Genomic DNA, 26,977 nt, shown 5'->3' on the forward strand with positions numbered 1-26,977 from the left:
TTAAGTTATAATTTCATAATTTATGTGCATTTTATCCTGCAAACATTTGATGTAATCACACATTATAAACTTTACTCATACAACCCCCCCCCCCCCCCCCCCCCCCAGGCTAAAAAAACAAAGTGGTGTGACAAAGCAGCGGGACAATCACAGGTCAAAAAGAGTCAAGACAGGGACATAGTCCGGATTACAGTTCACTGAAAGGAAAAGTCCTCAACAGTTTTTTTGGGGGCTCTGTCTATACCTGAGTTTTTCCAGAGGCAGGAATGATGGAACTTCTTTTAGCCATTGTTGAAAAGAAGGGCCTTATCCGACTTCCAATTAAGGAGGATTAGTCTACGGGCTAATAGGGATGCAAATGCCAAAGCATTTGCTTGTGGAGATGTGAGTGTACAGTTTGGGGGAATTATTGTAATCACACATTTATATAGGCATTATGCTCATTTCCAAATAATTGCGTAATTGTGTCACTGCTGACCCCTACTGGTTGATCTTTATGTTGATTGGTCCAAGGGATTGTATTGAAACTGCATGCTTCCTCTGATACACATGGCCTGCCGCTTTTCACCTGACAGTGAGGAATTTCACTGCGAGAACATAGCACGTATGGAGGAACATACTATTCCTCACAGTACAACACCCCTGCTGACAGGTGCCCTTGAGGAGTCGCTGATGCAGGGACAAAGGTTGGTCTCTCCACCCAGCTTCCCTCCTAAATAACATGGCCAATTGTGTTTGTAATGTAGATCCCCGGCCAAGCTGGAGGAAAAGGATTCAAACCCCAAGTCTCCAATGTGTTGGCCAGGTACTTTGCCTCTGTCCCACCCATGCACCACCAGTTTAAGGGATTTTAATGGAAGAACACTTCCTGCATCACTTGAGCTAAAGGTGAGGGGACAACAACACTCGCACCATTGCCCACACGGAAGCTATCTTACCCTGATGGGTCTTCTTAGAGTTCTTCTGAGAGCTGTAGGTGAGGTGGACCCCATTTCCTGCTGTGAGGAGGTTCTGGCGCACCAACAGGACATTAGTTCTGGAGATCAGTGCAGTATTCTCCACCTGCTCACATTTTCTTACGAACACCAGGCGGTCAAAGAAGGCCAGGAACTCCTCTACATGCAAAACACAAAGTTATTCTTATGCTTTGTTCATTCTATCGACAACTAAAGCTACAAAACGGCAGGGCGTGTTCATCTGCACTGCTGCAGGGTAAAATATCACAGGGAACCGCTAACAGCAATAATTCGTTTTCCTTCCTTTTTATAGAACGGAGCAGGGGAGTTGAAATTGAGTAACAAAAACATGATTGATTGACACTTCATTGCATCATTGGAGAACAGAAAAAAGTTGAAGTCTGCTGAACTTTTGTTGTAGTGCCTCATGTGGTCATTGTGGTGTCAGTTTGTAGCTTCATTTCTCTGGATTCCATTGTAGCCTACATTGTTGCTTTGTCGCGGCTAGTGTGAACGCAGCGCCATTACTGATAGGATAATGCATACATCCATGTCTGCTATAAGGGATTGTTGTATACACACTTACTCTTCTTGCAGCTCAACGAGCTCGACTCCACGTTGACGTGAATGACCTCATCTAGAGGTCGACCTATGGACACGGTGCAGCGCCCTGTCACGTTCCTTAAGTCAAGCGTACCTGTCTCTTCCAGGAGCAGCTGGCCACACACACCTGGAAAGAAGAAAACAACATGATGAAGGAGAAAAAAAAATCACACCCGTGTGAACTGAGTGGTGTAAGGTTTTATATAGCATGATCAGCTGTGGTCTGACGTAATGTCTGACGTAATGAAATAAGGTAAGGTATTATGTAGCCTGATCAGCTCTGATCTGACGTAATGAAATCACACCCGGATGTGATTTCACAACTGGCTTTTTCTGCGCAGAGAAAATGACCACGGTTGCTACGGTCATCCAGTTCACCCGGGTGTGATTTAATTACGTCAGAAATTATTTTGAACATAGCAACCATGGTCATTTTTTTATGCACACAAAAGCCAGTTGTAGGAGTGGTTTACACCACTCAAAAAAAGAATACCTCTGGAGGACAGCGTCACACCAATTAGCTTCAGCTTTTCGTGATAGTGTCACCTAACTTGTTTTAGGTGTGGGGGTGGGCAAGATGGTCTGTGAGGTGGTGGTGACCAACTCTGCTGCCAGAGTTGGTTGCCGCCTCAGAGTAGGAGATGGTGGAGGTTCCTTCACGGTGGGTGTAGCCTCCTCCACCCTGGCGTGCAGTGAGGTTGTGTGGGTGGGGGCGAGGTCTGTGGTGGGCTCCAGGTCTCTGCAGCTGGCCGTGTAGCAGCCCCGGATGGTGATTGGCTTGGGCATGTGCATGCAGAACAGGGGGCTGAGGGGCTCAGGGTTCGAAGGCCCCATGCAGGATACAGCCCTGGACTGGATCCCATATCCACACATCACTGAACACTGGAGAAGAGTAACATAATATTACAAAATACATTCTTTTGGCATCAGAAAATGTGGGAGATTTAGGGTTGTCTTCCTGTTTATGGAGATATAATGCACTAAAGGGCTGTATTTAGAAAAGCATGAACACATACAAATAATGTGTGCTCCTACATTCAATAATATGCTTTCAATCAGCAAAATAGGGTATTGGGGAGTGTGTGTGTGTGTGTGTGTGGGGGGGGGGTGTACTTCATGTCTCCTCCATCGCATGCTCCATTTTGTCTCACAGAAAGCATTACCTGGCTCCATTCTTTCACTTCCCATCTGAATGTGCAGACTTGCACTAGGCAGGGCACCGTGGTCGCTGGCTTAATGGCTGAATGACAGGTCTCCTCTGACACCACCCTCTCCTTCCCTTGGATGAACTGGACACAGGACACAGTCCTCTGAGCTACGCCCAGGTCACAGGACACTGAGCAAGGTGATGTACTGAAAGCCTTCCACCTGGATGGGTCACAGTGTCTGTGTGAGATGCTATTATGGTATTGGGAGGGGTTATTATCCTGATGTGATGTGCTGTGCTGTGCTGTGCTGTGCTGTGCTGTGCTGTGCTGTGCCGTGCGTGCGTGCGTGCGTGCGTGCGTGTGTACGAGCCCATCTCTGCAGTTATATCTCTGTGGCATTTGTGAGTACGTCTCTATATTCTGTATGTGATTTACCTCGCTGGGCAACTATTGGTGTTGCATGTAACCACTGCTGTGGGCTTGTGAGAAGCACTGCACTCTGAATCCTCCACCACCTCCTCCTCCTCATCCCCCTCCCCTCCCGTCTCTCGGGTGCAGTACAGCACTCTGTTAACCACCCCTCCCCCACATGTCACACTGCAGACTCCTTGCTTAGATCGCCATCTGCCGACACAAACATGCTTCTGCTGATATTTTGTATTACACAATGCACACGTTACTACGTTGATATACTGTATAGTATGAACAGTATGATTTATGTTGCTTATATTACATAGTATTGATAAATACACAAAATGCTGTTGTTTGTGCTTGCATTGGTGGTGACTCACATAGCAGGACACGGGGAGGTGTTGCAGGGCTCAGAGTAAGGCTGTGGTTTGCTAGAGCCGTCACAGTGGAACTCAGCCACTCCCAGTCTGGTCTGGTGGTTCACACAGGAAAACCACACCTGCAGGGTTCCTACACAAATATCAGGCTTTGGTTAATCTTTAGCTCACTGGTTCCCCAAAGTGGGGTCCAGGGACCCCCAGGGGTTCTTGAGGGGGTTCCAGGGGGTCTGTGGACAAATTTGGGGGACCGTGACAGAACCACTGCTTTAGCTGAAGACATGGGTTCTGAATGAAAGAAGGCCAGTGCCCTCACTTACCATTGCCACAGTTCTTTGAACACTGGCTGATAACAGGACTCCAGACGTACACAGGAGCCTGTCCAGAGCGTGGCATGAAACCGGACGACTTTATAAGCGGTGTTTCCTGGTAAGGACAATATAAGGTGTTTTGTTTAAGATTCTGCAGAATGTAGACTTGTACAATATTCTACTGTTCATATCCACTGTACCTGTCCCTTAGACTCCCAGCCAATAGGACACACATCCACCACACAAGGCACAGCGTCAGGGGGTCTGATTTGCTCTGGACAGAAGCTATTATCCACTTTGACGACCTGTCCACCTTTTGACTGGACACATGACACGATGCGTTTCGCTTCTCCTGGCCCACACACAGCTGAACACACCCCTGGCTCTGACACATTCCATCTGTCAAATATGAAAGAGCAGCTTTTTAAACACATAAACACACAGAACTTTCTATTTTATACAGTACATCCAATTCTGTTGGTGTTGTATATTAATACATGGACAACATGACAATTGCACTTTTGGAGGCTGTATACCTGGCTGGGCAGTCCTGAATATTACATTGTTGAACGGTCTTTGGGGTTGAATCAGATGGGCATTCAGAGGTTGGGACCCTTACAATATTAGCTCCTTGTTCCTGTACACATCTCACAGGGCGCTCTCTCTCTCCTCCACCACATGAAGCGCTACAAGGCCCAAACTCCCCCATCTCCCACCTGTAGTCATATAAAACTAAGAAATCATCTCTCAGACTCTCACTTATTATACATCAGAGTTGTATTTTGTCCCAGCCTTAAGCACAATTCATTCTTTATGACTGATTCTCACTGCTGTCCTTAGTTAATTAGTTTACAAAGTAAGTAACAATACAATATTGTAATAATGAAGCTGTCTATGAATATTTTATGTAAGTCACTGTCTTTAAATGTGTCCACCAGAGGGTGCTGAAGCACTACAACAATGTACTTGCTTGTCTTGATAGAAAGACTATAATGTATTGCGTAGATATTACTTTTTAATTACCCCCAATTAAATGGTCACTGTACAAAAAATAGAAAACCACTTACAGATTTTAAAACTATATTTCTAAAAGACCATGTGTAATTATACAAAATAAATGTGTAATTTCGAAACTGGTAGTTGTATCCCTCAGTAGTGCTAAGTAGCATTTTCCACTGACGTACTCCTCCCACTGACATCACAGTAAATGTAAAGCCAAATGAATGAATAATGTAAATTCATATTAAATCAACAGATTTTTCTGTCAAGAGCCCCTTAAATTAAATGTATCTCTAATTAAATGTGAAAAGAGTGCATGTGTGCGTGCGTGTAAGTGAACCTTGCAGGGCAGGCTGAGAGCTGACATGCTGTCTGTAGGGGCAGGGATGGAGGAGGATCAGTACAATGCTGCTCTTCTAAATGTTTGCTGGTATCCTCATCTACACACACATACATATCTTTCTGTATGCCTGTGAGAAAAGAGAGCACAAACATGAATTGAAAAGGCACCGTTTTGGGTCATTTGATCAACTTGCATTTCCTCTATTGTGGCATGATCTGTTTAATCGGGTGATTTGTCATGACTAAACCAAACCTCTCACTAAATCAGATTGTTGGAGCTTGTTTGGGTCATTTTCCATTCAGAATTATTACAGCTGTGCCCATTGGGCACTGGCCTACTTGGAACGATGCAAGTTGGAAATGCATGCCCCACCCAGAAATTATGTCTGTGTCCCTTTTATGCCCATATATGGAGTTCTTGGTCAGGCATGCCCAAATATGGAGTCTATGCAGACGTCAGAATGATGTCAGAACAGGCCAGCTCCATATGACACTGGGCAGAGCCTGGGCAGAGGTTTTTTGTGGCGGTTCTGGACAACCGTGGGTCCGACCGACTCGACACCGGGCACTGCACTCCATGTGGGGGTGTGGAACGCGTGTGTCGAACTTGAAGTCGGTGGTGAGAACGGTTTTCGAGTTACGTGGATTACAGACGTACACACACAACACACACACAGAGACTTGGTACATTTTTGTGTGCCCAAGACGTCCACAGACGTCCTGGGAAACGTCCCGTATGTAGTGCCCAAGACGTCTGTGGACGTCTTTGCAACAAAACAAAAAAAAGTAAGTGAAAGTGTTGTGTGGGCACACAAAGCGTTAAGATGATGGCATAAACGTTCAATTTCAACATTGTTTCTTCTGCAGTTTGATTTGGGTATCACTTGTTTGAAACCTTATATCCTCAAAACAACTGGGAAGCCATTTTACAGCAGAAAACAAGCATGCTCCCAATATTTTCTATATATTTGTTTATTTCATTCTAACCATACTAGAGTATATTGGGTGGTTTTCTATTTTGTTGGTTTCATTATTAACGGTTTCTTACCTGAGCCGCAAGTGACAGAACAGGGTGTTGTGAGGACAACCCATTTCCTGCTGGGTTTGATCTCTGTCAAATAATCATTATTGTTGGGTACATAGAACTGGTACGTGATGTTTGGATTCGTTTTCTCTCCATATTCTTTTCCATATTTGCGATAGACCTGAAAAGTGACACTAACAATAATATATGACTCTGATGTAAAGGTCAGATGTTTTACATGCACAATTTCCCCGATTTCATTCATGCAATTTGCATTTAATTACTTAAGCCCTATTTTACACTATAGCCGATCTTCAAGCTACCAACGTCGTCAGACTGTGGATCTGCTATGTTATTTCAAATAGGGATGTCAGGGTTAATGTGGTTAAATCCAATTCCTGGATTTAATATTATTGAACATGATCAGTTGAACCCAACCTGCAGTTTGCCAGTAATAACTATAATGCTCTATTTATTATTATTATTATTATTATGACCTGTATGTGTGTCTCCTGCTGCAGTGGCCCAGGAAGCCAAAGCTCCTCCATTTGGGGCAAAAGGTCCGGGGTCAGATACAGGCTGTATGCCAGATGGTGGTCATCCAGTGGGGAGGGGTGGGTCGTGTTGAGAGCCATGCCACCCGTCCCAGCCACAACATACTGATGGTCCCCAAGCATCACAGCTGTAATGGAGAACGGTAAACACCAGCTCCTTTGGTTCTGTTCTATTAATAGTAATAGTATTACCCACTGAATCCCTCTCTCATATAAACCCGCTGCTCTCTCTCACCCATATGAGTGAAGACAGGCGCCATGTTGACCACGTGCACCCGTGTGGCGTTCACTGGCAGAGAAAGGAAGGTAACGTACTCTAACAGAAAGAAGAGATGCAGTTAATGTAGGAATAAAAAATGACAAGTTTCCATTATATTCTGTTTCGTGCTCGTACCTCTGGCCCGGCCACCGTTGTAGGCGTTGGACGTGAAAATGCAGGACGAGGCGTCTCCACCACACACTCCACAGATGTCCTCTACTTTCCCAGAATGCAGTACACCATCGCAGCCAAACAGCTTGTTAGAGACCAATCAATTAATCAAAATTATTGGTTTAAGAGTATCACGGTATGATATGGTATCTAATTCTCTGACATGTCAGACCAGACCTCAATTCAATATTTTTTTTATACGTCTACATCGCAGAGGCAAGTAAGTAAGTCAAATTGTATGGGCATGAGGCCCATAGGGCCTCCTGTCTTCTGTTTCTAATAATAATAATAATAATAATAATAATAATAATAATAATATAATAATAATAGATTTTATTTAAAATCAAATCAATAAACACATTAGGCATTTTTTTATTCACCCATTCTGCATAATTAGTACTTTTATTTTGGTACTGAGTTGACAATAGCTTTGTACTTTGTCTAGTAAAACGCTTATTGTAGGACTTTTACACGGTGCAACTATACTTTTATTGTTATAGTTACTGTGTGTGTGTGTGTGTGTGTGTGTGTGTGTGTGTGTGTGTGTGTGTGTGTGTGTGTGTGTGTGTGCATGAATGAATGCGTGCGTGCGTGTGTACCAATCAACCCCAATCAGTTGACTGCTCAGTGTGAATGGCCCAGCTGCAGGGGTCAGTGGTTCGTACTCAGACAGGGGTCAATGGGTCATACTCAGACAGACAGACATACACACAAAGTCACTTAATGGAGGCGGTTGGCACCGCTCAAAAAAGTACTTCTTCCACCACTGGTAAGATGTTTACCTGCAGTGGCGTGCACAGACATTTAGAGGGGCAGGTGCTCAAGTTATGTTATGTTATGCTTTAGCTATTGAAAAATAGCAGATCTACAAGCTCATAGCGCGCCACCGAGTGGCGCGCTACGAGCTTGTAGGTCTGCTATTTTTGAAAAATCAAAAAAAAAAAGTTAAAAAAAAGGTTTTTATTTTTTTTCAAAAGGGCACATTGCCAAAAGGGCAGGGGGTGCTCTAGCACCCCCTAGTGTCTATCTGTGCACGCCACTGTTTACCTGGCATTTCCCTTGTAGACAAGCAGCTGTAGAGCCAAGGGGTGCTGCAACAAGTGGCTCGCACCGCGTTCCATCCACAAACTGAGACCCACGACTTACTATGAAGTTTTCTCCCTCAGACTGGCACATATGTCTGCACTGTTCATCCCCTGGTGGTGATGAGTCATAAAAGGTCAAATAAATCAAGACAATACTAATAGCATTATTCACACCGATATACTGTGTCATACAATGAATAGTGACATCTCGCTGCTTGTACTTATCTTGTATGTTTATAATATTCTTTGTTGCTGAAATGTTGGAGAGCAGTACAATTTATGTTCTCACCTGTGACAAAGCCTACAGCAGGAGTCCAAGTATACAGAGAAGCAATGTTTGGCAACAGGTAGAGGGGCTGGGAGTCTGTCTTGGAACACTGTTCTGCCATGAAGTCCAACTGGGTGCTCTCACATGGCTACAATCAAGGGAAAAAAAGACACGATTCTAAAGTATATAAGCATGACCTCAAATGCTAAGAATGCTATATAGATAGAATCAGGCCAGGTGCCAGCAGAGAACAGAGGAGAAGGTGGGTGACAAGGAGACAAATTCTCGGGCCTCTCTTTGCTCTGAATATATTAAGTAAGGTGTAAGGCTGAGATTGACAGTGTCACAGAGTCATGGTGGCTATTTACAACCACGAGCAGCAGCTAAAATCCTTGTCATGTCTGTCTGTCTATCAGTCTAATGTCTAAATTGTAAACCCTATTGACTGTATAGAGGCCCATTGTCAACATAACCAGTGGGCACTTACCTGGAAGTTACAAAGTTCAGCTTCAATGTCCTGGCCCTCACAATAGTTCCCTCCAAACGCAGGTCTGGAACATTACACATGACAAGTATCCTGATGCATAAATCCCATATATTTAGTCATATCAGATTAAGTACTACCATCACATTGTTATTACTGTAGTAACACTGGCATCATATTTGTTACCTTGGGTTATTGCACTGCCTCAGGCGATACCTGACTCCCCCACCACATGTCCGTGAGCAAGGGGTCATAGCAGACCAGCTGGACCAAGAACCATGCACCACCACCACCGTGGAGCTTAGCTGGTCTGGGGACACGCAACGCCCCTTCACACACCACTGTAGGGAAGATAAGAAATAAGATATCCTTTCATTAAAAACCTCTGTGTAAATTACTATTCGTATTGCTGACAGATTTAGAGGAAACATTTTGATAAAATGCCATGACACAGTGGAACTTCACAACATAGGATTTCCAAAGTGTAAAAGCAGACGTATGTATGGTCACCGGCTGGTAACAAGCAGTGGTGGGAAAAGTAGTTTTGTAATAATAATAATAATAATCAGGATCTTCAAAAGTTTTCAAATAATTAAATATTAAATATAAATATAATAATCAAATAATTAATTAAGTAACCAGTACAATATTTGAGTCTGAGATGTAGTGGAGTAGAAAGTAAAATTATTGAAAATTGGAAATATTCCAGTAAAGTAAAATGACATCAAAACTGTACTCAAGTACAGTACTTGAGTAAATGTACTTAGTTACTTTAAGCCACTGTTAATAATAGATCACCACCTGATTAGGTGCACACTCTGTTCCGTCCAGCAGTGGAACCAGAAGGCGTTTGCAGGAACTGTCATCCCCAGGGTTAACGTGGCAGGACAGGACACGACACACCGGCTGAACACACAGAAAACATCAATACTGTACTGTGTACAGTTGGGTGCCACCGATATTGTCCCTTATCATTTGACCCATTTAGGCCTGACCTCAAAATTTTAAAAAATCCTTCTAAATCCTCCAGTTTTCTGAAATAAATATTTTCACGATTTTTCAAAAATAGCAGACCTACAAGCTCGTAGCGCGCCACTCGGTGGCGCGCTATGAGCTTGTAGATCTGCTATTTTTCAATAGCTAAATTATAACAATGTTTAAAACACCAAAAGGGGTTCCCGCCCAAAATGGGTTAACTGTCCTTTTGCGCAGATCACGCAAACCTCAGCAAAAAGAAAAGGACAATATCGATGGCCTCCAACTGTAGCCTCACAACGCGCCACAATGCCACGCGACCCGCTGTGAGCTTGTAGATCTATATTGTTTTCGACAGTAAAATGACTGACATGCTCAGTATCACCTCAGACTGGGCATCACGTGTGATCCTTACCATGTCAGTATTAGTGAAAGAGCAGGCCCTGGCCGTGTTGCCGAAAGCTATCCGACACTGGTCATCCACTCCATAGTATAGCCCTGGTTTCCAGTCTTGCAGGGAGCCTCCCATTGCAGGCAAATCTTGTACACATTGAGCCTTTCTTTGACTGGGATTGGGACCACCATTCACATACACATCAGTCTAATTAGATTGTATGCTTATTGCTTAATGTGCCTCACAAAGGTGGATACACTTTTTAATTGACATAAGGGCAACAGTCTACATTCGTATAGATTTGTACATTCGTGTATCACATGAAAAGCAATAGACACATACAATAAACCAGGTGAATTATGGTGCTTGCTTAACAAAGGTTATTGAACTACTGTAGACATTGTCATTTTTAGAGTTGCTATTTGAGCCTTACTAAAGTGTGTACAGTAAGTGAGTGATGTCACCTCTTGGGGACAGTGATCCCTTGGTGTTAAAAGTAGCTTAGTGAAAACATTCAAACGAAAAACAGCACAGCCCCCACACAAGGAAGTTAATATGAATGTATCATTATATCATTTAATCTTATACTGCCTAAGGGTGCGGTCACACCAAACTTTAATTCTGCCTATGTGGGGGAGTCTGCCAATGCATTTCAATGGGAACAGAGCGATCTGTTGCCATTCATGGATTTCAGCCAAAACAAAACCGCAAATGTATTTTTATAATAACCAAAAACTCAAAAACAATTCAATGAATATAAAAACCATTTATGAAATAGTCAAAATAGCCAATATACAAGCTGTGAGCTGGCAGATCGGCTGTTTTCACTATTTTTGAAATAGGGCTCAGAATGTATTTTTGTAAGTTTGGGGCCCAGGGAGACACCACATTTGTCTTTTGGGTCTCAAGCGAAAAGGTTTGGGAACCACTGCCTTAGAAGTACAAATATAACCAAATAGACCCGTTACTCTCTCAATGAACATTGTGGGAGTTTACTGTGTATGCTGCATGTCTTATTGGTGAAATGCTGAAGAAAAATGCCACTTTGAACGGTGGCAGTTCACATGATGAATGGGTGTCATTTTAGTGCACAGCTGCATAATACAGGTGGTCCCACCTGAAGAAGGTGTACAGCTGCTGCCTGCTGCATTGGGACCAGGTGAGATCCACACTGTTGTAGCCTCCATCAGTGGCCATCATGAACCCACTCGTGCTGCAGGTGTTTCCTACACCATCGTGGTTTATTCCAAAACTGGTTAAAAATAAACCATGACACTTAAAAAAGTTAATAACAGGATGTTAAGGCTTTGGTGCAACATCATCATCATCAACAACAACAACAATAAAATACATATTATAAATCTTTCATTAACCATATGGACGGTATATAAGCCATATTTTATACTTCATTGGACGACGGTGTCATGCAGCGAATTTATCCAGTCTGCAAGTCCAGAGCTTGTAGATCATCTATTTCCCGCTATTTTAGAATGTAATCTGTCATTAGTACATAAATAGGGATGCCAGGCTTATTAGAGTTATGCTCTACCTGTGTCCAATCTCGTGTGCAATGGTGATACCCAGATCAAAGCCTGTGTCCTCTGTGACCACACAGTTCCAGTCACTGGTGCAAGCCCCGCCCAGCTGTGCCACACCCCTGACGAGTTTGTTCCCATCAGGCAGCACCAGGTCATACCTGTTGATAGGATAACAAATTATATGTAGGATCTAGAGGTCTATATTTCCACATAATGTTTTTGAGCGGTGCCACATCGCTCGAATGACTGGCCGAGTGTGTATGTCTGTATGTCTGAGTACGAACAGCTGCAATACTGCTGCCAGCCAGCATTGTTGTTGAGCAACCGCTCAGTTCACACAGGTGTGATTTTTCATAAATGAAGGCCCTACTTCGTCAATCGACCATGTGTCGCACAAAAGTAGCAAAAATACCCGATTTACGAGCTCACAATGTGTCGCACCACAACGCATTGTAAGTTTGTAGATCTGCTATCTGCTATAACTATTTCAGTTCATTTGAAAGTGGTTACGTGACGTCTGTGGGTTTTATAAATATTTAACTACAATGGATCCGTTGGAACACAGGTTATGTTTGGACATAACATTCCCACCCAACAGCAGCACTATGGAAATATGGAAAAAACTAAAAGATTCAAAATGACCAAATGCTTCATTATTTACTGGTGTGCTTAGAATAATCATGTCACAATAAAACCTATGAGTGAAGCTCGTAGAGCCAGACTCCAGACACATCTAGAGCCAGTCCAATTGAGTACCTGGTAATGTAAAGCAGAAGATCGGCATGCAATGGGTCTGTGTCATTGGAAGGGTTGATCCTTCGACCCCAGTCACACACACTTCTAAGAGAAGCAGTAATGTCGGTAGACATTTGGATCTCTGGCTAGAAGAGAGAGGAAAGAATTAGTAGCTGAGTGGGTAGAGAGGTCCTCTGGGCCCCCGCTCATCCCAGTCTGTGTTGAAGAGTCCCTGAGCAAGACACTTAACCCCGGCCCTTACTGCTCCCTCCCCTCCCTGTATAAATAGCACCCACTGCTACTAATAGTTTGGATGGGTGAATGCAGCAGATGAATTTCACGTATGTGCAAATGTATAGTGATAAATATTGTACCACCACAACAACTAAAGGGAAATAAATGATTCTTATCATTATGTGCCATAAGCATAACAGACAGTCTATCAACCCAATGCCCCAATCTCGCTGTTCATTTTCTGTATTATATCATATGTTCATGCATGTGTTTTAAGTATAAACTGAACATGTTGAACCATAGAAAGAAGTACTTTTTTTATGTATATTGTTTATGTTTTACAGCCTATTGTCATGGTATTTAGTGCATGTGACAGTGAACTTGAATGTGACTGTGGAGAAGAGGACAGACCTCTGGCTCTGACAGGATGATCATGCGTACCAGGTGCACCCTCATATTGGCCCCTAAGGTCATGTCCCTCAACAGCTCCGAGGCCTGTGGGGAAATTACATGGAGTGCAGAGCAGGCAGGCGAGTCTTTGAATCATGCAACAGGTGTGTGTGTGTGTGTGTGTGTGTGTGGGGGGGGGGGGGGGGGGGGGGGGGGGGGGGGGTGTTACATACCTCTGGTTTTGGTATCGCGCTCTGGTGATTTATTTTTTATCGCCAACAACTTTTTCCCTTCTTCTGGTATGTTTGATAATATCACAATTTAACAATTTAACAGTGGTTCGGGTATCTAGTATTCCTGAGCGTCTGTCTCCCTAGGGAGGTCCTCTGGCACGTCCCTCTGGGAGGAGACCTTGGCAGACCAAGGGCCAGATGGGGGGATTATATCTCCATGCTGGCCTTGGAACGCATTGGGATCTCCCAGGATGAAGTGACTAATGTTGCCCGGGAAAGGAAATTCTGGAGCTCTCTACTGTCACTGTTGCCCTGGTAATCCGACTCCTGATAAGTGGTTGAAGATTTTTTTCCAACATTTAAAGAAAATCACACCTGTGTGAACTGAGTGGTGCAACTCTGTGTGGGGGTACACGGTGGGTCCCCGGAACTTCCAGACCCACAGGAACCCGCCCAGGGTGCCAGCCCGCTTCCGGCGAGCCGCCCGTCCGAAACGGTCGAGAAATGACAGAGTTACTGTGTGGGGGAATTAGCAGACACCTCCCCCTCCCCCTCCCCCTCCCCCTCTCCCTCTCCCTCTCCCTCTCTCTGTCCCCCTCTCCCTCTCTCTCTCTCTCTCTCTCTCTCTCTCTGTAATTAGCAGGCAACAGTGCAACACTATCTCTCTCTCTCTCTGTTTCTAGCACAACAGCGCCACTTTTGCCCCTACTGGTACTCTAAACATAGGGACATAGGGACATAGGGACATGTGCAAGGACATAGGGACATTGTTGTTCCTTGGAGTGGTTGCCCCACTCAAAAATAACAGATCTACAAGCTCACAACGCACCACAATGGGATGTGTTGTGAGCTTGTAAATCAGATATTCTCGTTATTGAGTGGTGTAAACCACTCCTACAACTGGCTTTGTTAGTCTGTGCAGAAAAAATGAGCATGGTTGCTATGTTCACCCTATTCACCCGGGTGTGATTTAATTATTGAGTGGTGTAAACCACTCCTACAACTGGCTTTGTTAGTCTGTGCAGAAAAGATTAGCATGGTTGCTATGTTCACCCTGTTCACCCGGGTGTGATTTCAATACGTCAGACATGATTTCATTACGTCAGACAGGCTATATAAGACCTTACACCACTCAGTTAATTTTTTGTCATATACCTATGTGGTTTGTGTGTGTGTGTGTGTGTGTGTGTGAGTGTGAGTGTGTGTGTGTGTGTGTGTGTGTGTGTGTGTGTGTGTGTGTGTGTGTGTGTGTGTGTGTGTGTGTGTGTGTGTGTGTGTGTGTGTGTGTGTGTGTGTGTGTGTGTGTGTGTGGGAGCTCACGATGTTAAGGTTGGTGAGGATGTATCTCTCAGTGTCCTGTTTGTGGGCCTGTTGGACATCAGAATCCACGACCACCAGTAGTTCCAGATGTGTCACATCAGGCATCACATTGGCCCTGCGAAACCGCCTGCTGACTGTGGTTAAAGAGAAATTATAGCACAGAGCTAAAGGAGGCAGAAAAACAGGTGCTTAACGGAGAATTGAGAAGACTATTGGTCTTGAAGGTGCTTCTGGATCAACAAGAATGTAAAATGAAGAGAAAGATAAAGGCACAAAATGGAGGAAATATGTATAACTAGAAAAAGTGCCCTTCTGGGCACAGGTCTCCACCAGGAGGATAGGAGTGTGTGTGTGATGTTTGGCAAAATGTTTAGGAGCAGTGTGTGTGTGTGTGTGTGTGTGTGTGTGTGTGTGTGTGTGTGTGTGTGTGTGTGTGTGTGTGTGTGTGTGTGTGTGTGTGTGTGTGTGTGTGTGTGTGTGTGTGTGTGTGTGAGACGCAGCTTGGCCTGTTGTAGCGCCACCATGAGGCTGATTTGAAAACTGTCAAGTGGCATTTCTTCCAAAGCCTAGTGGGAATATGCATGCACAGTTTCACCACAATCGGACGCTGCGTTGAGTAGTTGTGGCGATTTGTCCAAAACGGGTACAAAGCGGGCTACTCCTGAAAAGTTTAGAAGCCAATCGTAGCCAATGAGGGTGGATTATAAGAAATCAAACAAACCCGTCTTGATCACATGACTATGGAGAGCATGTGTACCGATTTGCGTGAAATTTGGATAAAATCTAAAGGAGTAATATTAGAAAATGTGTTTTACATATGTCGGCCTCCTGGTGGCGCTATGAAGAGCAGATGTGAAAAATTCCAGGCAAAGGTTTTTCCTTGGCCTCTAGGGAGTTGGCATACAAAGTTATCCACAGATCCGTGCAGTTAGAGGTAAAAACACTTTTCGGCCAATTATAGCGCCACCATGAGGCCGAGTTGAAAATGTTCATGTGGCATTTCTTCCTCTGCCTAGTGGGAATGTGCGTGCACAATTTCACGGAAATCACATGATGTGTTCATTATTTGCAGCATTTTGTTTGAAACTGAGTACTCCTGCGAACTTTGGAAGCCAATCTTAGCCAATCAGGATGGAGTCTGAGAAATCTGAAAGAGCAGTTTCGTTGAATGGCTCTTTGTTTTGCACAAAGCGGCCTCCTGGTGGCGCTATAACAGGCCGTTCTGGAAATTTTGGGGCAGAGGTTCATCGTTGGCATCCAGGGAGTGTGTGTGCAAAATTTGGCATTGACCGGGTTAACGGTGCCGGAGATTAGCTGTTCACAGACGGACACACGGACGGACACACGGACGGACGGAGTGCAAAACATACTCTCTCCCCATGCCTTCGGCCTGGTGGAGACAATAAAAACAGTTAAAAAGTCAACATGTTTCGACCAGAGTCGTTTCTTCATCCTTGTCCTGATGAAAACCACTGTTATTTCTTTCCTGAGTGCCTGGATGTTTCTCTCTGATTTCACAGCAGAGCTACTACTTCTCCAGAGTGCCTTATCTTATGTAAATGAGGTCCTCTGATGCACACTGCGTCGTATAATGCAGCGTTTCCTTATGACAGTAATAGCAAGACAGTTGCCACAGCATTGAATGCATTTCTTCAAACAGTTGTTAAGCTTCCTTTACGCTCCATCACACACGGGTGTCGCTGCCAAAAAGAGCTGATGTAAAAGCTAATAGCTTGTAGACCAGTTCTTTTTGGCAAGCGACACTGTCATACTACAGAGCATAAATTAGGCTTTATACAGTAGTTCAGCCAAACAAATGTACCTGAGGCAGTGTCAGGTTGAGATCCCATATCCCTTTGATTGTGAGAGTTTTGAAAAACCTTGAGAGAAACACAAAACAGTGACATATATATCAGTATATCTTCACAGCATTTGGCCTATTCCTGTCTTGCATCCGTTTCATCTCATTTCACATCACAATATATATATATATATATATATATATATATATATAGGGCTATCGTATAAGACAGAGATCCTGTTAAAATGTAGTTATGTCTCTCTGTAGGTACATGTACCGCGAGGACAATAAACAGTTGAAAGTTGAAGAGTTCAATGTACTTTGCAGATGTCCCAAGCAGAGGTCTCGTGAAGCACTACTGTGGCTCCTGTACTGTATGCTCCCCCGTGTTCTCGACCTACCTCCTCCACCAATGGAGATCTCATTAGAGCAGTGGAGCCAGGCAGCAGTGACAGCAGACACAGCAGCATCATAAACGCCATATCTCCTCTCCTTCCTGTTCTGGTCTACCTGACGACCTGCTTTAAGGCCCGGGAGGGGATCTCTGATACAGTATGCGACGTGGTTCGCCCCGGCTCTCAGTCAAACTGGAGCCAGCCTCGCAGGGAAGTGGACAGTGTGTTTACCAAAACACTAGGGACAAAGTTGATCTGTGGCACACGTCACTCTGTCTGTGTGTGTGTGTGTGTGTGTGTGTGTGTGTGTGTGTGTGTGTGTGTGTGTGTGTGTGTGTGTGTGTGTGTGTGGGTGTGTGTGTTTTTCAGGAGGAAAGATCAATGGGTTCGGTTCATTTATGGGTGCTTTGACTAATTCATTAGTCACTTCCTGTTTGATTGTAATAAAAATCAATATTATGTGTCCCGTTGCTCAGGAGTATTTCTTAATAGTCGTTTTGGGCTGAAGGAAATCCATAACAATTCATGAAGGTTGTGCTGCAGAATTGGAATGTATTAATTTGAGAGGATTTCACTGATAGCTTATAGGATGTATAATTAATTTGACATCTAAAACCACAATACTGAACTGAACCTTTTTACTGCCACAATCATGTAATGAATTAATACAAACTACTCAACTGTATCATGCATTTGCAATTTTGCATTACAGTGTTAGTTCACTAATACTTTACAACCACTAGAGGGCAACATGCTTCTATTTGTGCTAGACTTCTCAGACCTTTCTCACTGGATTTCAAGAAGGTAACAGACAACTGTGTTCAAAGCCCCTTATGACAGCATATTAATAACCAAACATTTGTTTAACCAATAACAAAAATGAAAACTTAAACTTCTAAAACCAGGACTGTTTTAAAAAGCTTGTGATTATCATGTAACACGCTGTGGAGTACATGCTGTGAAGGATCAAATTGACCTGTTTACCTATGGGCAGTTAAGTGACCAAAAATAGCCAAGTAATACTTGGGTACATTCTTTTTCCATCTTTCATTTCAAAGTACGAGTGTTTTGTTCATAATTCTGTACGTCACAAGTAATTTACTTATTATCCATCATAGCTGAACTACTTTCTATGCCTTTGATGATAGGCAATTAAACATGTCCTCTCTGATAACAAACTGAAGAGACCCTCTTAAAAATGGTCCCAGTTTCAAGATGAAGTTCAGCTGTGTTAATAAGTCCCATCTTTGTCTTCGTTCCTTGTGCCCTCACGACCCCACCCCGCACGCACGCACGCACGCACGCACGCACGCACGCACGCACGCAAACACGCACGCACGCACGCACGCACGCACGCACGCACGCACGCACGCATTACACTTATTTTAATGATTACACAAGTGTGTCATGGAATAGCAGCAACGTTATTTTCACAGTAAGGCTGTATAGGGTAAACTCCACCTCCCTCCCTCTCTCTCTCTCTCTCTCTCTCTCTCTCTCTCTCTCCATGTCTGCCCATCCTCTCTTTCCTGAGGGGTATACTTTATCTCCATAATGCCAGGGATTCAGGCCCCATCTGCCATTCGTCTGCCAGATATCTGTCTGTTGTCACTCTCAATTAACAGCTGCGTTTCACAGGCATTAAACCAGCATCAATGTTCCACTAAAAACCTCCATGCCCATGCCCAGACTGAATACCAGAGCAATGCTACAGACTGTGATATGTGTCATTGTATCTGCATACCCACGCTTTATATGAAAGGAAGGAGCTGGGATTGTGTATTCATGATGGTCTGAATTATACATACAGCCATATGGGATGCCCAAGTGTGTCCAACTGATGCTTCTAGTTGATGTCTTCCAAAACATGTTGTTCGAGCAGCAATTACTGAAAAGGGAAAAGGTTAATCAGAGTTAATTGTTGCATTTCTGTGTGGTGATACTAAAGACCAAGGTATAATAATAATAATAATAATAATAATTGTAATAATAATAATAATAATAATAATAATAATAATAATAATAATAATAATAATAATAATAATAATAATGGTAATAATAATAATAATAATAATAATAATAATAATAAATATAATAGCAACAGCAAAGTTTATTTTCTTTTATCATAACTGGTCACTTATGTTAACATAGGCTACATCAATAATATACGATCAAATCTGAGACTTTTGAGGGGGATTTTGGTTTGTTTCAAGAAACATTGTGTTGAACGTTTTAACCCACTCTTTCCTCCACTGAGATACATTGCTGTACACTGGATCTGTTTTGCACTGCATATAAAAGGATTCTCATTCATCAGCTGCCCTTGTTTTCTCCCTCCATCTGTCACACTGGTTCTGGAGAATCACAGAACTCACAGTGCACACACTGTCCTGTACAATAGTCTGTACACCTAATCCTTTTGGCCTCATACATTGTATAAATAATAAGCGTCAATGAAAGGTGAAGCCATAACAATAAATGATCTGTGATCAATTTAATCTTGAAATGGCACAGCATTTGCTATCTTTCATTTAAACAGCTCACATGGAAACCCTGTCTAGTAAGCACAGTATTGAGACAAAACTGAGAAACTAAATATTGAAATCCCTTGGCTTGTTTTTTATCTCAGCATTTTGCCCAGAAGGCACTGCCTTGCCTAAATCAGGATCTTTCATGTCAGACTCATTAATGCTGCATTATTATGGAAAGTTCTGCTATTGACTATTTATGAAGCTGCCATAATGACTGATGCTAAGCAAATGACAACATGGCACAGAAACACATCATCACTAATCATGACATAGATTTTTCAAATACAATATAATGTATGAGTGTTTCCCCCTGCTGTGAAGAGGGGATGTTTTTTTTTCCTACATTTTTTATCCCACGATTTTTCTAACCCATTTTTTCACCCATAATAATAATAACTCATTCTCTCGCCTTTATCTGCTCTGTCTTTTCAGGTCTTTCTGTGTCTTTATCTCATTCAATTGATTATGAATGGAATTCAGGACAGGAGGCCAACCTTTGGATTCAAAAAGTAATCTACCTCTTGCACTATTTATAATGCAATTCCTCAATGGTGTATGGCTATGCGAGACAATCAGCCTCATTCAATGTCTAGCAGCATTTGGCTGGTAGCTATAGTGTTAAATTAAGATAGTAACAATAATAATTCTTTATCCATAGGCTGTGCGTGGTGTTGGTAACTTTTTACTTTTCTATATGAATTGCATGTCATCATACATACTGAGGCTCTTTTTAAATGTTTGTCCATGTTTTGCTTTTAGTTTTTAGCTTATATGTTACTTAAATAGGTTCTACGTTTTATGTCGCGCTGCCAATAACTCAGGGTAAATTTCAGTATCGGGCACTTTTGCTTCAGATCCAGGTACATCGAATGCCCAAATCTGAATGGTATTCTGCAATTGAAATGTTTTAGTTCAGGTTCGGTTAACGGGTGATTGGATCTGAAGCCGAAGCCTAAACCTGAAATTTGAGGCATTTCAGATTCAGTGAAGGCCTTTTCAACTTCAGGGAACTCCGGCTGTACAGCTAGGGGCACTCACGTCACATGCCCCGCTTCCCCTTCGGGCCCTGCCCGGTGCCCGAAGCCCCACCCAAAGCCCCGCCCAGTGCCCAAACCAAGGACCGGATACCTGAATCTGAATGGTCCTAGTGCCCAAAATTGAAGGGTTCTCATATAACTCTGCCCACTTCCTCTTGCCCAAATCTGAAGCCGGTAAGGCCCGGATGCCTGAAGTTGAACTCCGCCGTCTCTAATCTCTAAATCTAGAGATTAGATTATTATTAGAGACTAGTCTCTAATCAGCCTAAGATTCACAGATCATGTTGCAGGCTATAAGTCAAACACCCTTCCCCATTATTTGGGCCATTAGGATCATATTTTTTTCCTGACAGATCTGTGCTCCAATCTTTCAATATATTGTTCCCACATCCCAATAGAGCACTGTGTCCTTCTTTGGGCCTTCTGGGCCCTCAGGGGCCCCCAGGGGCAAAGCTTAAACTTCAGATAATTTGACCATCTTCTTTCAACTTTGGGCACTCTGCCCACCCCTATGCCGTAGGGGTGGGCGATATGGAAAAATATCACAATATTGTTTTTCAAGCAGTATCACAATATTTTTTTAATGCGTTTTTCAGGGTTATTGTTCAAGTTACTTAAACAGTACAACCACCTACAAAGTAACAGAACCTAAAAGAAAAAGGAGTAACAGAACATTTAGACCAAAATACTTAATAATTTTGGCTAACAAAACCATCGTTCTACAAAAGTATAAATTAAGGTATGCCTATAGATCTGCAAATCTCTGAATATCCTGATACAATATGTATCACCTTATCGCCCACCCCTAACTGGGCGCTACTCTCCCTTAGCCAACCTGGGGAGAGCCCTGAACTGAGCTCATGTTTCCTTCAATGCAGGCCGCTTTATTATCACCTAACAGGGGGGAGTTTCCTTCAATGCATGAGGAGTGAACAGGCCGCTTTATTATCACCTAACAGGGGGGGAGGTTCCTTCAATGCATGAGGAGTGAACAGGCCGCTTTATTATCACCTAACAGGGGGGAGTTTCCTTCAATGCATGAGGAGTGAACAGGCCGCTTTTTTATCACCTAACAGGGGGGAGTTTCCTTCAATGCATGAGGAGACTAGGAGTGAACAGGCCGCTTTATTATCACCTAACAGGGGGGAGTTTCCTTCAATGCATGAGGAGTGAACAGGCCGCTTTATTATCACCTAACAGGGGGGGAGTTTCCTTCAATGCATGAGGAGTGAACAGGCCGCTTTATTATCACCTAACAGGGGGGAGTTTCACCGGCAGCCGGAAGGACGTAGCGTGTGGACGGAACACGTTATTCCTACCAGTTCCTTTCCTCTGCATCAGGCGCCAGGTGATCACAATTAATTAAGAAAACAGTGGAATGTCCGCACACGATATAATTCTGCTCCCCGTCCTATTTGAACCTATAAAACAACAACGTTTCGCCCCTCCGGGATTGTTGTTTTATAGGTTGAAATAAAGAGCAGAATTATTTTTCTTCAAGCTATTTCAACCATATGTATGCTTCCTCGTCAGAGGTATTAAAGTTGGACTCATGAATGGTTAATAATTAATTTGATGATGTTGTCATATTAAAATGATTCGCGGGACATTTGGGGTTAGTTGGCACTTGGCATAGCCTAATGGAAGTCAATGTACTAGTAGCCTACAGTAGTAGCCTACAGCAGCTGTAGCTGTAGTACAGCTACAGTTGCCAATAGGCCTATCTCACAGCCCCCTTTCCACGCCCCCTTCCGGTAGATAGTGGTGTCATTTAACATTAGCATTTACACGTTTTTTTCTCTGGAGAATCTAAGTACATTTCCTAATGTAAAAATGTGACAGACCAATATTATTATGAAGCAAACAAGATGGTAAATCAGCTCGAACAGATAGAACAAACCTTACCTTGAGAAAACAAAAGTTGTAGACTTCTTAAATTACCTCTGTTAACATGTAGCGTCTATGGAGTGACGTCACGCTATCACCACTAGCCCCGAGGGCGTATTAAGGGGGCGGGGAAATTCTGTGAGAAAGGCCTTAATGGCAGCGCTGCCAGCGCAGCGACATTACAATATCCTACCTCTGGAGGAGAGCGCTGGAGGTGAGCTGGCTTAAAACTATGATATGACTCCGCCGGTAGGGCTGGGTGCAATAACCGCAATATCGCCATACCGCCGGTATACAACGCATACCGCGGTATCGGGTTCGTTACCGCGGTAAAAAAAAAAAAAAAAAAAAAAAGTTAAAAAAGTTTTTTTTTTTTAAAGTTTTTTTGTCCGTGCTGTTCTGGCGCCCTAGGTTCTAACCCTAACCCTAACCCTAGTTCTAACCCTAACCCTGGGTTCTAGGCCTAAGTGCATATGGTTGATATGAAATAAAGTGTATCATAATAAACAGTGAGGCTCAGTCAGTCTAATCATATGCCAGCAACACCAGAGGGAGTTCAACAAACCATGTGCAACCCAGATTCGGCACAAACAAGTATTGATTGATTGATTGAACTATTTATTAACAGTTTGCAGAATTACAGTAGCCTACATTTCAAGCACAACTCAATACAAAGACTGTTAACTGCGAGTGGACGACCCAATAAAGCATTACACTTGTTTACAAGAGGTTCCACCTAAATTCATTTCACTCCTATGCCACAAAAATGTGGAACGCCCTACCAACTGTCATTAAGACATGTAAATCCCTTGACTCCACCCACCCCCACCCACCCCTTTTCCCCCTCACTGTATATGTTTTTCCCCCTTTTTACCTCCTTTATGATGATTTCCTGTTTTTGGCTTTATAGAAGTGTATAGTGTACAAAATGTTATGATTAATTGAACAAGGTGGACCCTCTTGTAAACAAGTGTAATGCTTTATGGTGTCGTCCACTCACAGAGTAACAGTTAACAGTTTTTGTATTGAGTTGTGCAAATGTACTGTAAACTGTTAATACAAACTTAAATCAATCAATCAAGCAATAATGTTAACTCATGGCTTGGGGACTGGGGAGGCGCGCAGTTGCTGCGTGGTGTGGAGCGGCTGGAAGTTGAACCTTTCAATTCATCATATATTAAATCTATCAGTTAACTTGGAATTTGTTTAATATGTTTAAGATTTTAGGTTCCATGATGAGGGGACGTTTTTGAATGGTGAGGTGTTTGTTTCATGCGATGCGCTGCTGAGCGGGCATTTCATTGGAGTGAGAATGGTTGCCATTGCGATTCCAAGTATAGTGTGCGGGATTCTTTTTTTCTCTACTTCTCAGTTCCAGTTATCCGACGCACCTGTCCATTGTAGGTGTGCAGAAGGACTTTTTCTTATAGTCAGTCAAAAGATAAAAACAGTTCTGTCCGTCCTGTCTGTACAGCTCTCTCTCTCTCTCTCTCTCTCCCTCCCTCCCCCTTTCTCTTCTCTCGCTGACAGGCATCAATACAAAGTTGAAACCGTTACAACGATGCACCCTTATCCATAGGCTACACGTTTAGCCTAATGTTTTTCTCTCTCTCTCCCCCTTTCTCTTCTCGTCTCTCGCTGACAGACATCAATACAACGTTGAAACCTGTTACTTACGATGCGCCCTTATCCATAGGCTACACGTTTAGCCTAATGTTTCTCTCTCTCTCTGACGGTCTGAGCAATGCACGATGCACCTGGCTGTTACAACAGCGCGAGGTATTAATATTCGCTCAAAACAAAGTCGGACAATGTTTTAAATTAGGCTACTCCAAACCAGACCCACCTATAAATGTCTGTTGTGACATCAATGGGATCGCAGGAAAAAGACGCTCAACACAACTTGTCTTGATCTGAAATGATGTGAAATCCGTTCGCTTTTTTATTTCTTTTTTTAACAGCGGGCTGCGGGAGATGTCTGACGCAGTTGATTTGATTGACACCCGAACACGTGTTGCGGCATTGAAATGCCAATCTTTCCTTAATAAAACTGTAGTCCATAATATCCGTTCCAAAACTCTGTTTGCCTGCACCCCCTGTTAACTCCTCCTGATAGCTAACGCCCCCTCCTCAACGCCCAGAATGGTTACTTGGCCCAAAAGGATTTATATATATTATAATCACACAAACAAAGTCCGGATCGTTTGCAGCGGGGGTTAATTGCCTCGCGCTGTGGATTTAATTTTGGTAAACTGGATAACAACAGAAACACGTGGAAAAGCTATATGAGTCGTCTTGTCTCTGTAACGGTGCCACTGTGTGTGTGTGAGCTGTGAGGGGGGGCCGCGCATGGAGGACGAATGACACTGGAACTGCACTAGACACACAGCTGCTCTATACATCTCCGTATACGGTGTTTTACCGGATTTTGCAGACCTGCTCTATACATCTCCATACACGCTGTTCCACCGGACTAAATAACACTATAAAACCGGAGGATTTTTTTTTCGCGCTGGGGGGGGGGGGGGGGGGGGGGGGCGGTAATTATCGCCATACCGGCGGTATGGGGGCCGACAATAACCGCGGTAATAAAAATCCCATACCGCCCCAGCCCTTGACTGTCCGACTTTCAAACACGCCAATGCCATTCAGTAATGTGGTCTTCTATTTTTTATATACTGTAGCCGATGGCCGCAGTAACCCTCGATTTTGCTTGGTTCTCCCCCCTCTGAGGGGACAGGTTGAGATGCCCAGCACCTCCAGGGAGCCGGGGGGCGCAGCGCCGCCCCGTCAGCCCGCCGACTGTCCACCTTCTCGGGTCGGTACCTGACTTTCAGTCTACTGTCTGTCTGTCAAACTGTCATGTTTGTGAACCATAGAATGCATGCATATAGGCATACAAGCACAAGTATTTTTTTATGTGCTGATCAATGTAGCCTACATATTTTATTTGAGGTTTGGGGGCTATTCATTGATTCAGCATGAAGACTAAAGCCTTCTAAATAAATATACGCATGCCTTGATTATGGGTACACCGAGCTGACTTGAAAATTAGAGGATTTTACGACCAACCTCCGTCAACGTCACGCCAAGTTCAAGTTCATGAATTCCACACGTAACGTGGCAATCCTCGTAAATGTCCGTACGCTCACGATATGAGCGTAAACGCCGTTGTGAATTTGGCCCTAGAGACTAGGATTACTGCATGTTTTTTTGTGAGGGTACCTACCAGGGGACACGGGGAGAACATGCAAACTCCACACAGAAAGGCCCTTTCTGTGTGGGGCTTTTCCAAGAAGCCCAAATCCAAAGCTAAAGTGAGAATCTTTGTAATATTTCATTATTTGCTCAATCCCTTCCCTGTCCTCACTGTGTGAACTGAGACCATTGATGATGTCATACTTGTTCTGTGTAAGCATAGCTGTAGTTTACTACATGATCTGTGCTTAGTCCTCCTTTTCCAGCATGCCCACGCATCATAGTGATACTACAAAGTACAAACACAACAAAAGAATCAGACAGACCTATTGCTGTATTACTATCTTAATTTAACACTATAGCTACCAGCCAAATGCTGCTATACATTGAATGAGGCTGATTGTCTCGCATAACCATCCACCATTGAGGAATTGCATTATAAATAGTGCAAGAGGTAGATTACTTTTTGAATCCATTTACCATAGTGGCCAAATGTTGGCCTCCTATCCTGAATTCCATTCATGATCAATTTAATGAGATAAAGACACAGAAAGAACGGAAAAGACGGATATAGAGGAGAGAGAATGAGTGAGGAGTGAGACAAGATAATAGTGATGGATTGGAGAGAGAAAGGAGAGAGAGAGAGAGAGAGAGAGAGAGAGAGAGAGAGAGAGAGAGAGAGAACAGCTGATAAGAGATACAGATAAAGAGACATATTGATATGGAACCATGGACTCTTCTATCTACACCACACGTATGCCAGTTTGTGTGGGTAATCACTGTTGGTTACAGTTTTTCTCAATTGATTGGCCAAATTCTACATATCGTTCAAATTTCATTTAACTATTTTCCTTCCAACCAGACCAGTTAGTAAATCACACAACACAGAAAGTGCTAATTGCAAAATTGTTCAGTCAATAAATCAGTGCCTGCACTTCATTATGTACTTTAACACATAAGGAGTCAATTGAAGTAAAAAAGAAAAATGTATGAACGCTATAGAGCATCGCAGTCCCGCCCCCTTTCATGACAACGCCAGGCCCAGGAAATAAATCCCAATGCATTTTCCTCATAGACATTTCATAAAGTATTTATTTAAAGACCTTTTAAGCGTCGTACGAAGCCAGCTCGAGTCGTGACAAATCATGACAACAAACACAATATTTTGGACCAAACAAATAATTACAAAGAAGAAAAACAACAAAAAAAGTGTTGTAACCTGCCGTTTTTTTCTACTTTCTAATTCTTTGTTTGGCCCAAAACATTGTGTTTATTGTCATGATTTGTCACAACACGAGTTGGCTTTGTCCGCGGCGT

General features: G+C 43.2%; 1 protein-coding gene across 5 annotated transcripts in view; it reads right to left on the reverse strand.

Annotated features, from left to right (window-relative positions):
* The window catches only part of adamts13 (ADAM metallopeptidase with thrombospondin type 1 motif, 13), a 30,026-nt gene that overhangs the window by 513 nt on the left and 2,536 nt on the right, over positions 1-26,977 (reverse strand). For 2 of the 5 annotated variants that reach the window (XM_079516449.1, XM_079516450.1), the window contains 27 exons: positions 18,816-18,895; positions 16,634-16,691; positions 14,812-14,945; positions 13,280-13,363; positions 12,656-12,780; positions 11,911-12,057; positions 11,479-11,613; positions 10,383-10,533; positions 9,794-9,898; positions 9,179-9,333; positions 8,996-9,059; positions 8,530-8,656; positions 8,203-8,351; positions 7,120-7,240; positions 6,961-7,041; positions 6,669-6,853; positions 6,196-6,352; positions 5,146-5,275; positions 4,343-4,522; positions 4,007-4,205; positions 3,816-3,921; positions 3,499-3,628; positions 3,143-3,331; positions 2,723-2,927; positions 2,111-2,441; positions 1,543-1,686; positions 939-1,115 (listed from right to left, as the gene is read on the reverse strand). In XM_079516449.1, coding sequence (XP_079372575.1) covers positions 939-1,115; positions 1,543-1,686; positions 2,111-2,441; positions 2,723-2,927; positions 3,143-3,331; positions 3,499-3,628; positions 3,816-3,921; positions 4,007-4,205; positions 4,343-4,522; positions 5,146-5,275; positions 6,196-6,352; positions 6,669-6,853; positions 6,961-7,041; positions 7,120-7,240; positions 8,203-8,351; positions 8,530-8,656; positions 8,996-9,059; positions 9,179-9,333; positions 9,794-9,898; positions 10,383-10,533; positions 11,479-11,613; positions 11,911-12,057; positions 12,656-12,780; positions 13,280-13,363; positions 14,812-14,945; positions 16,634-16,691; positions 18,816-18,821 — 3,775 coding nt within the window. In that variant the 5' untranslated portion in view covers positions 18,822-18,895. Of the gene's footprint in view, positions 1-938; positions 1,116-1,542; positions 1,687-2,110; positions 2,442-2,722; positions 2,928-3,142; positions 3,332-3,498; positions 3,629-3,815; positions 3,922-4,006; positions 4,206-4,342; positions 4,523-5,145; positions 5,276-6,195; positions 6,353-6,668; positions 6,854-6,960; positions 7,042-7,119; positions 7,241-8,202; positions 8,352-8,529; positions 8,657-8,995; positions 9,060-9,178; positions 9,334-9,793; positions 9,899-10,382; positions 10,534-11,478; positions 11,614-11,910; positions 12,058-12,655; positions 12,781-13,279; positions 13,364-14,811; positions 14,946-16,633; positions 16,692-18,815; positions 18,896-26,977 lie in introns of those variants that run through there. The other 3 variants (XM_079516452.1, XM_079516453.1, XM_079516451.1) reach the window with 3 other exon arrangements.

Source organism: Electrona antarctica (assembly GCF_951216825.1).
Source record: "Electrona antarctica genome assembly, chromosome: 12".
NCBI classification, from domain to species: domain Eukaryota; kingdom Metazoa; phylum Chordata; class Actinopteri; order Myctophiformes; family Myctophidae; genus Electrona; species Electrona antarctica.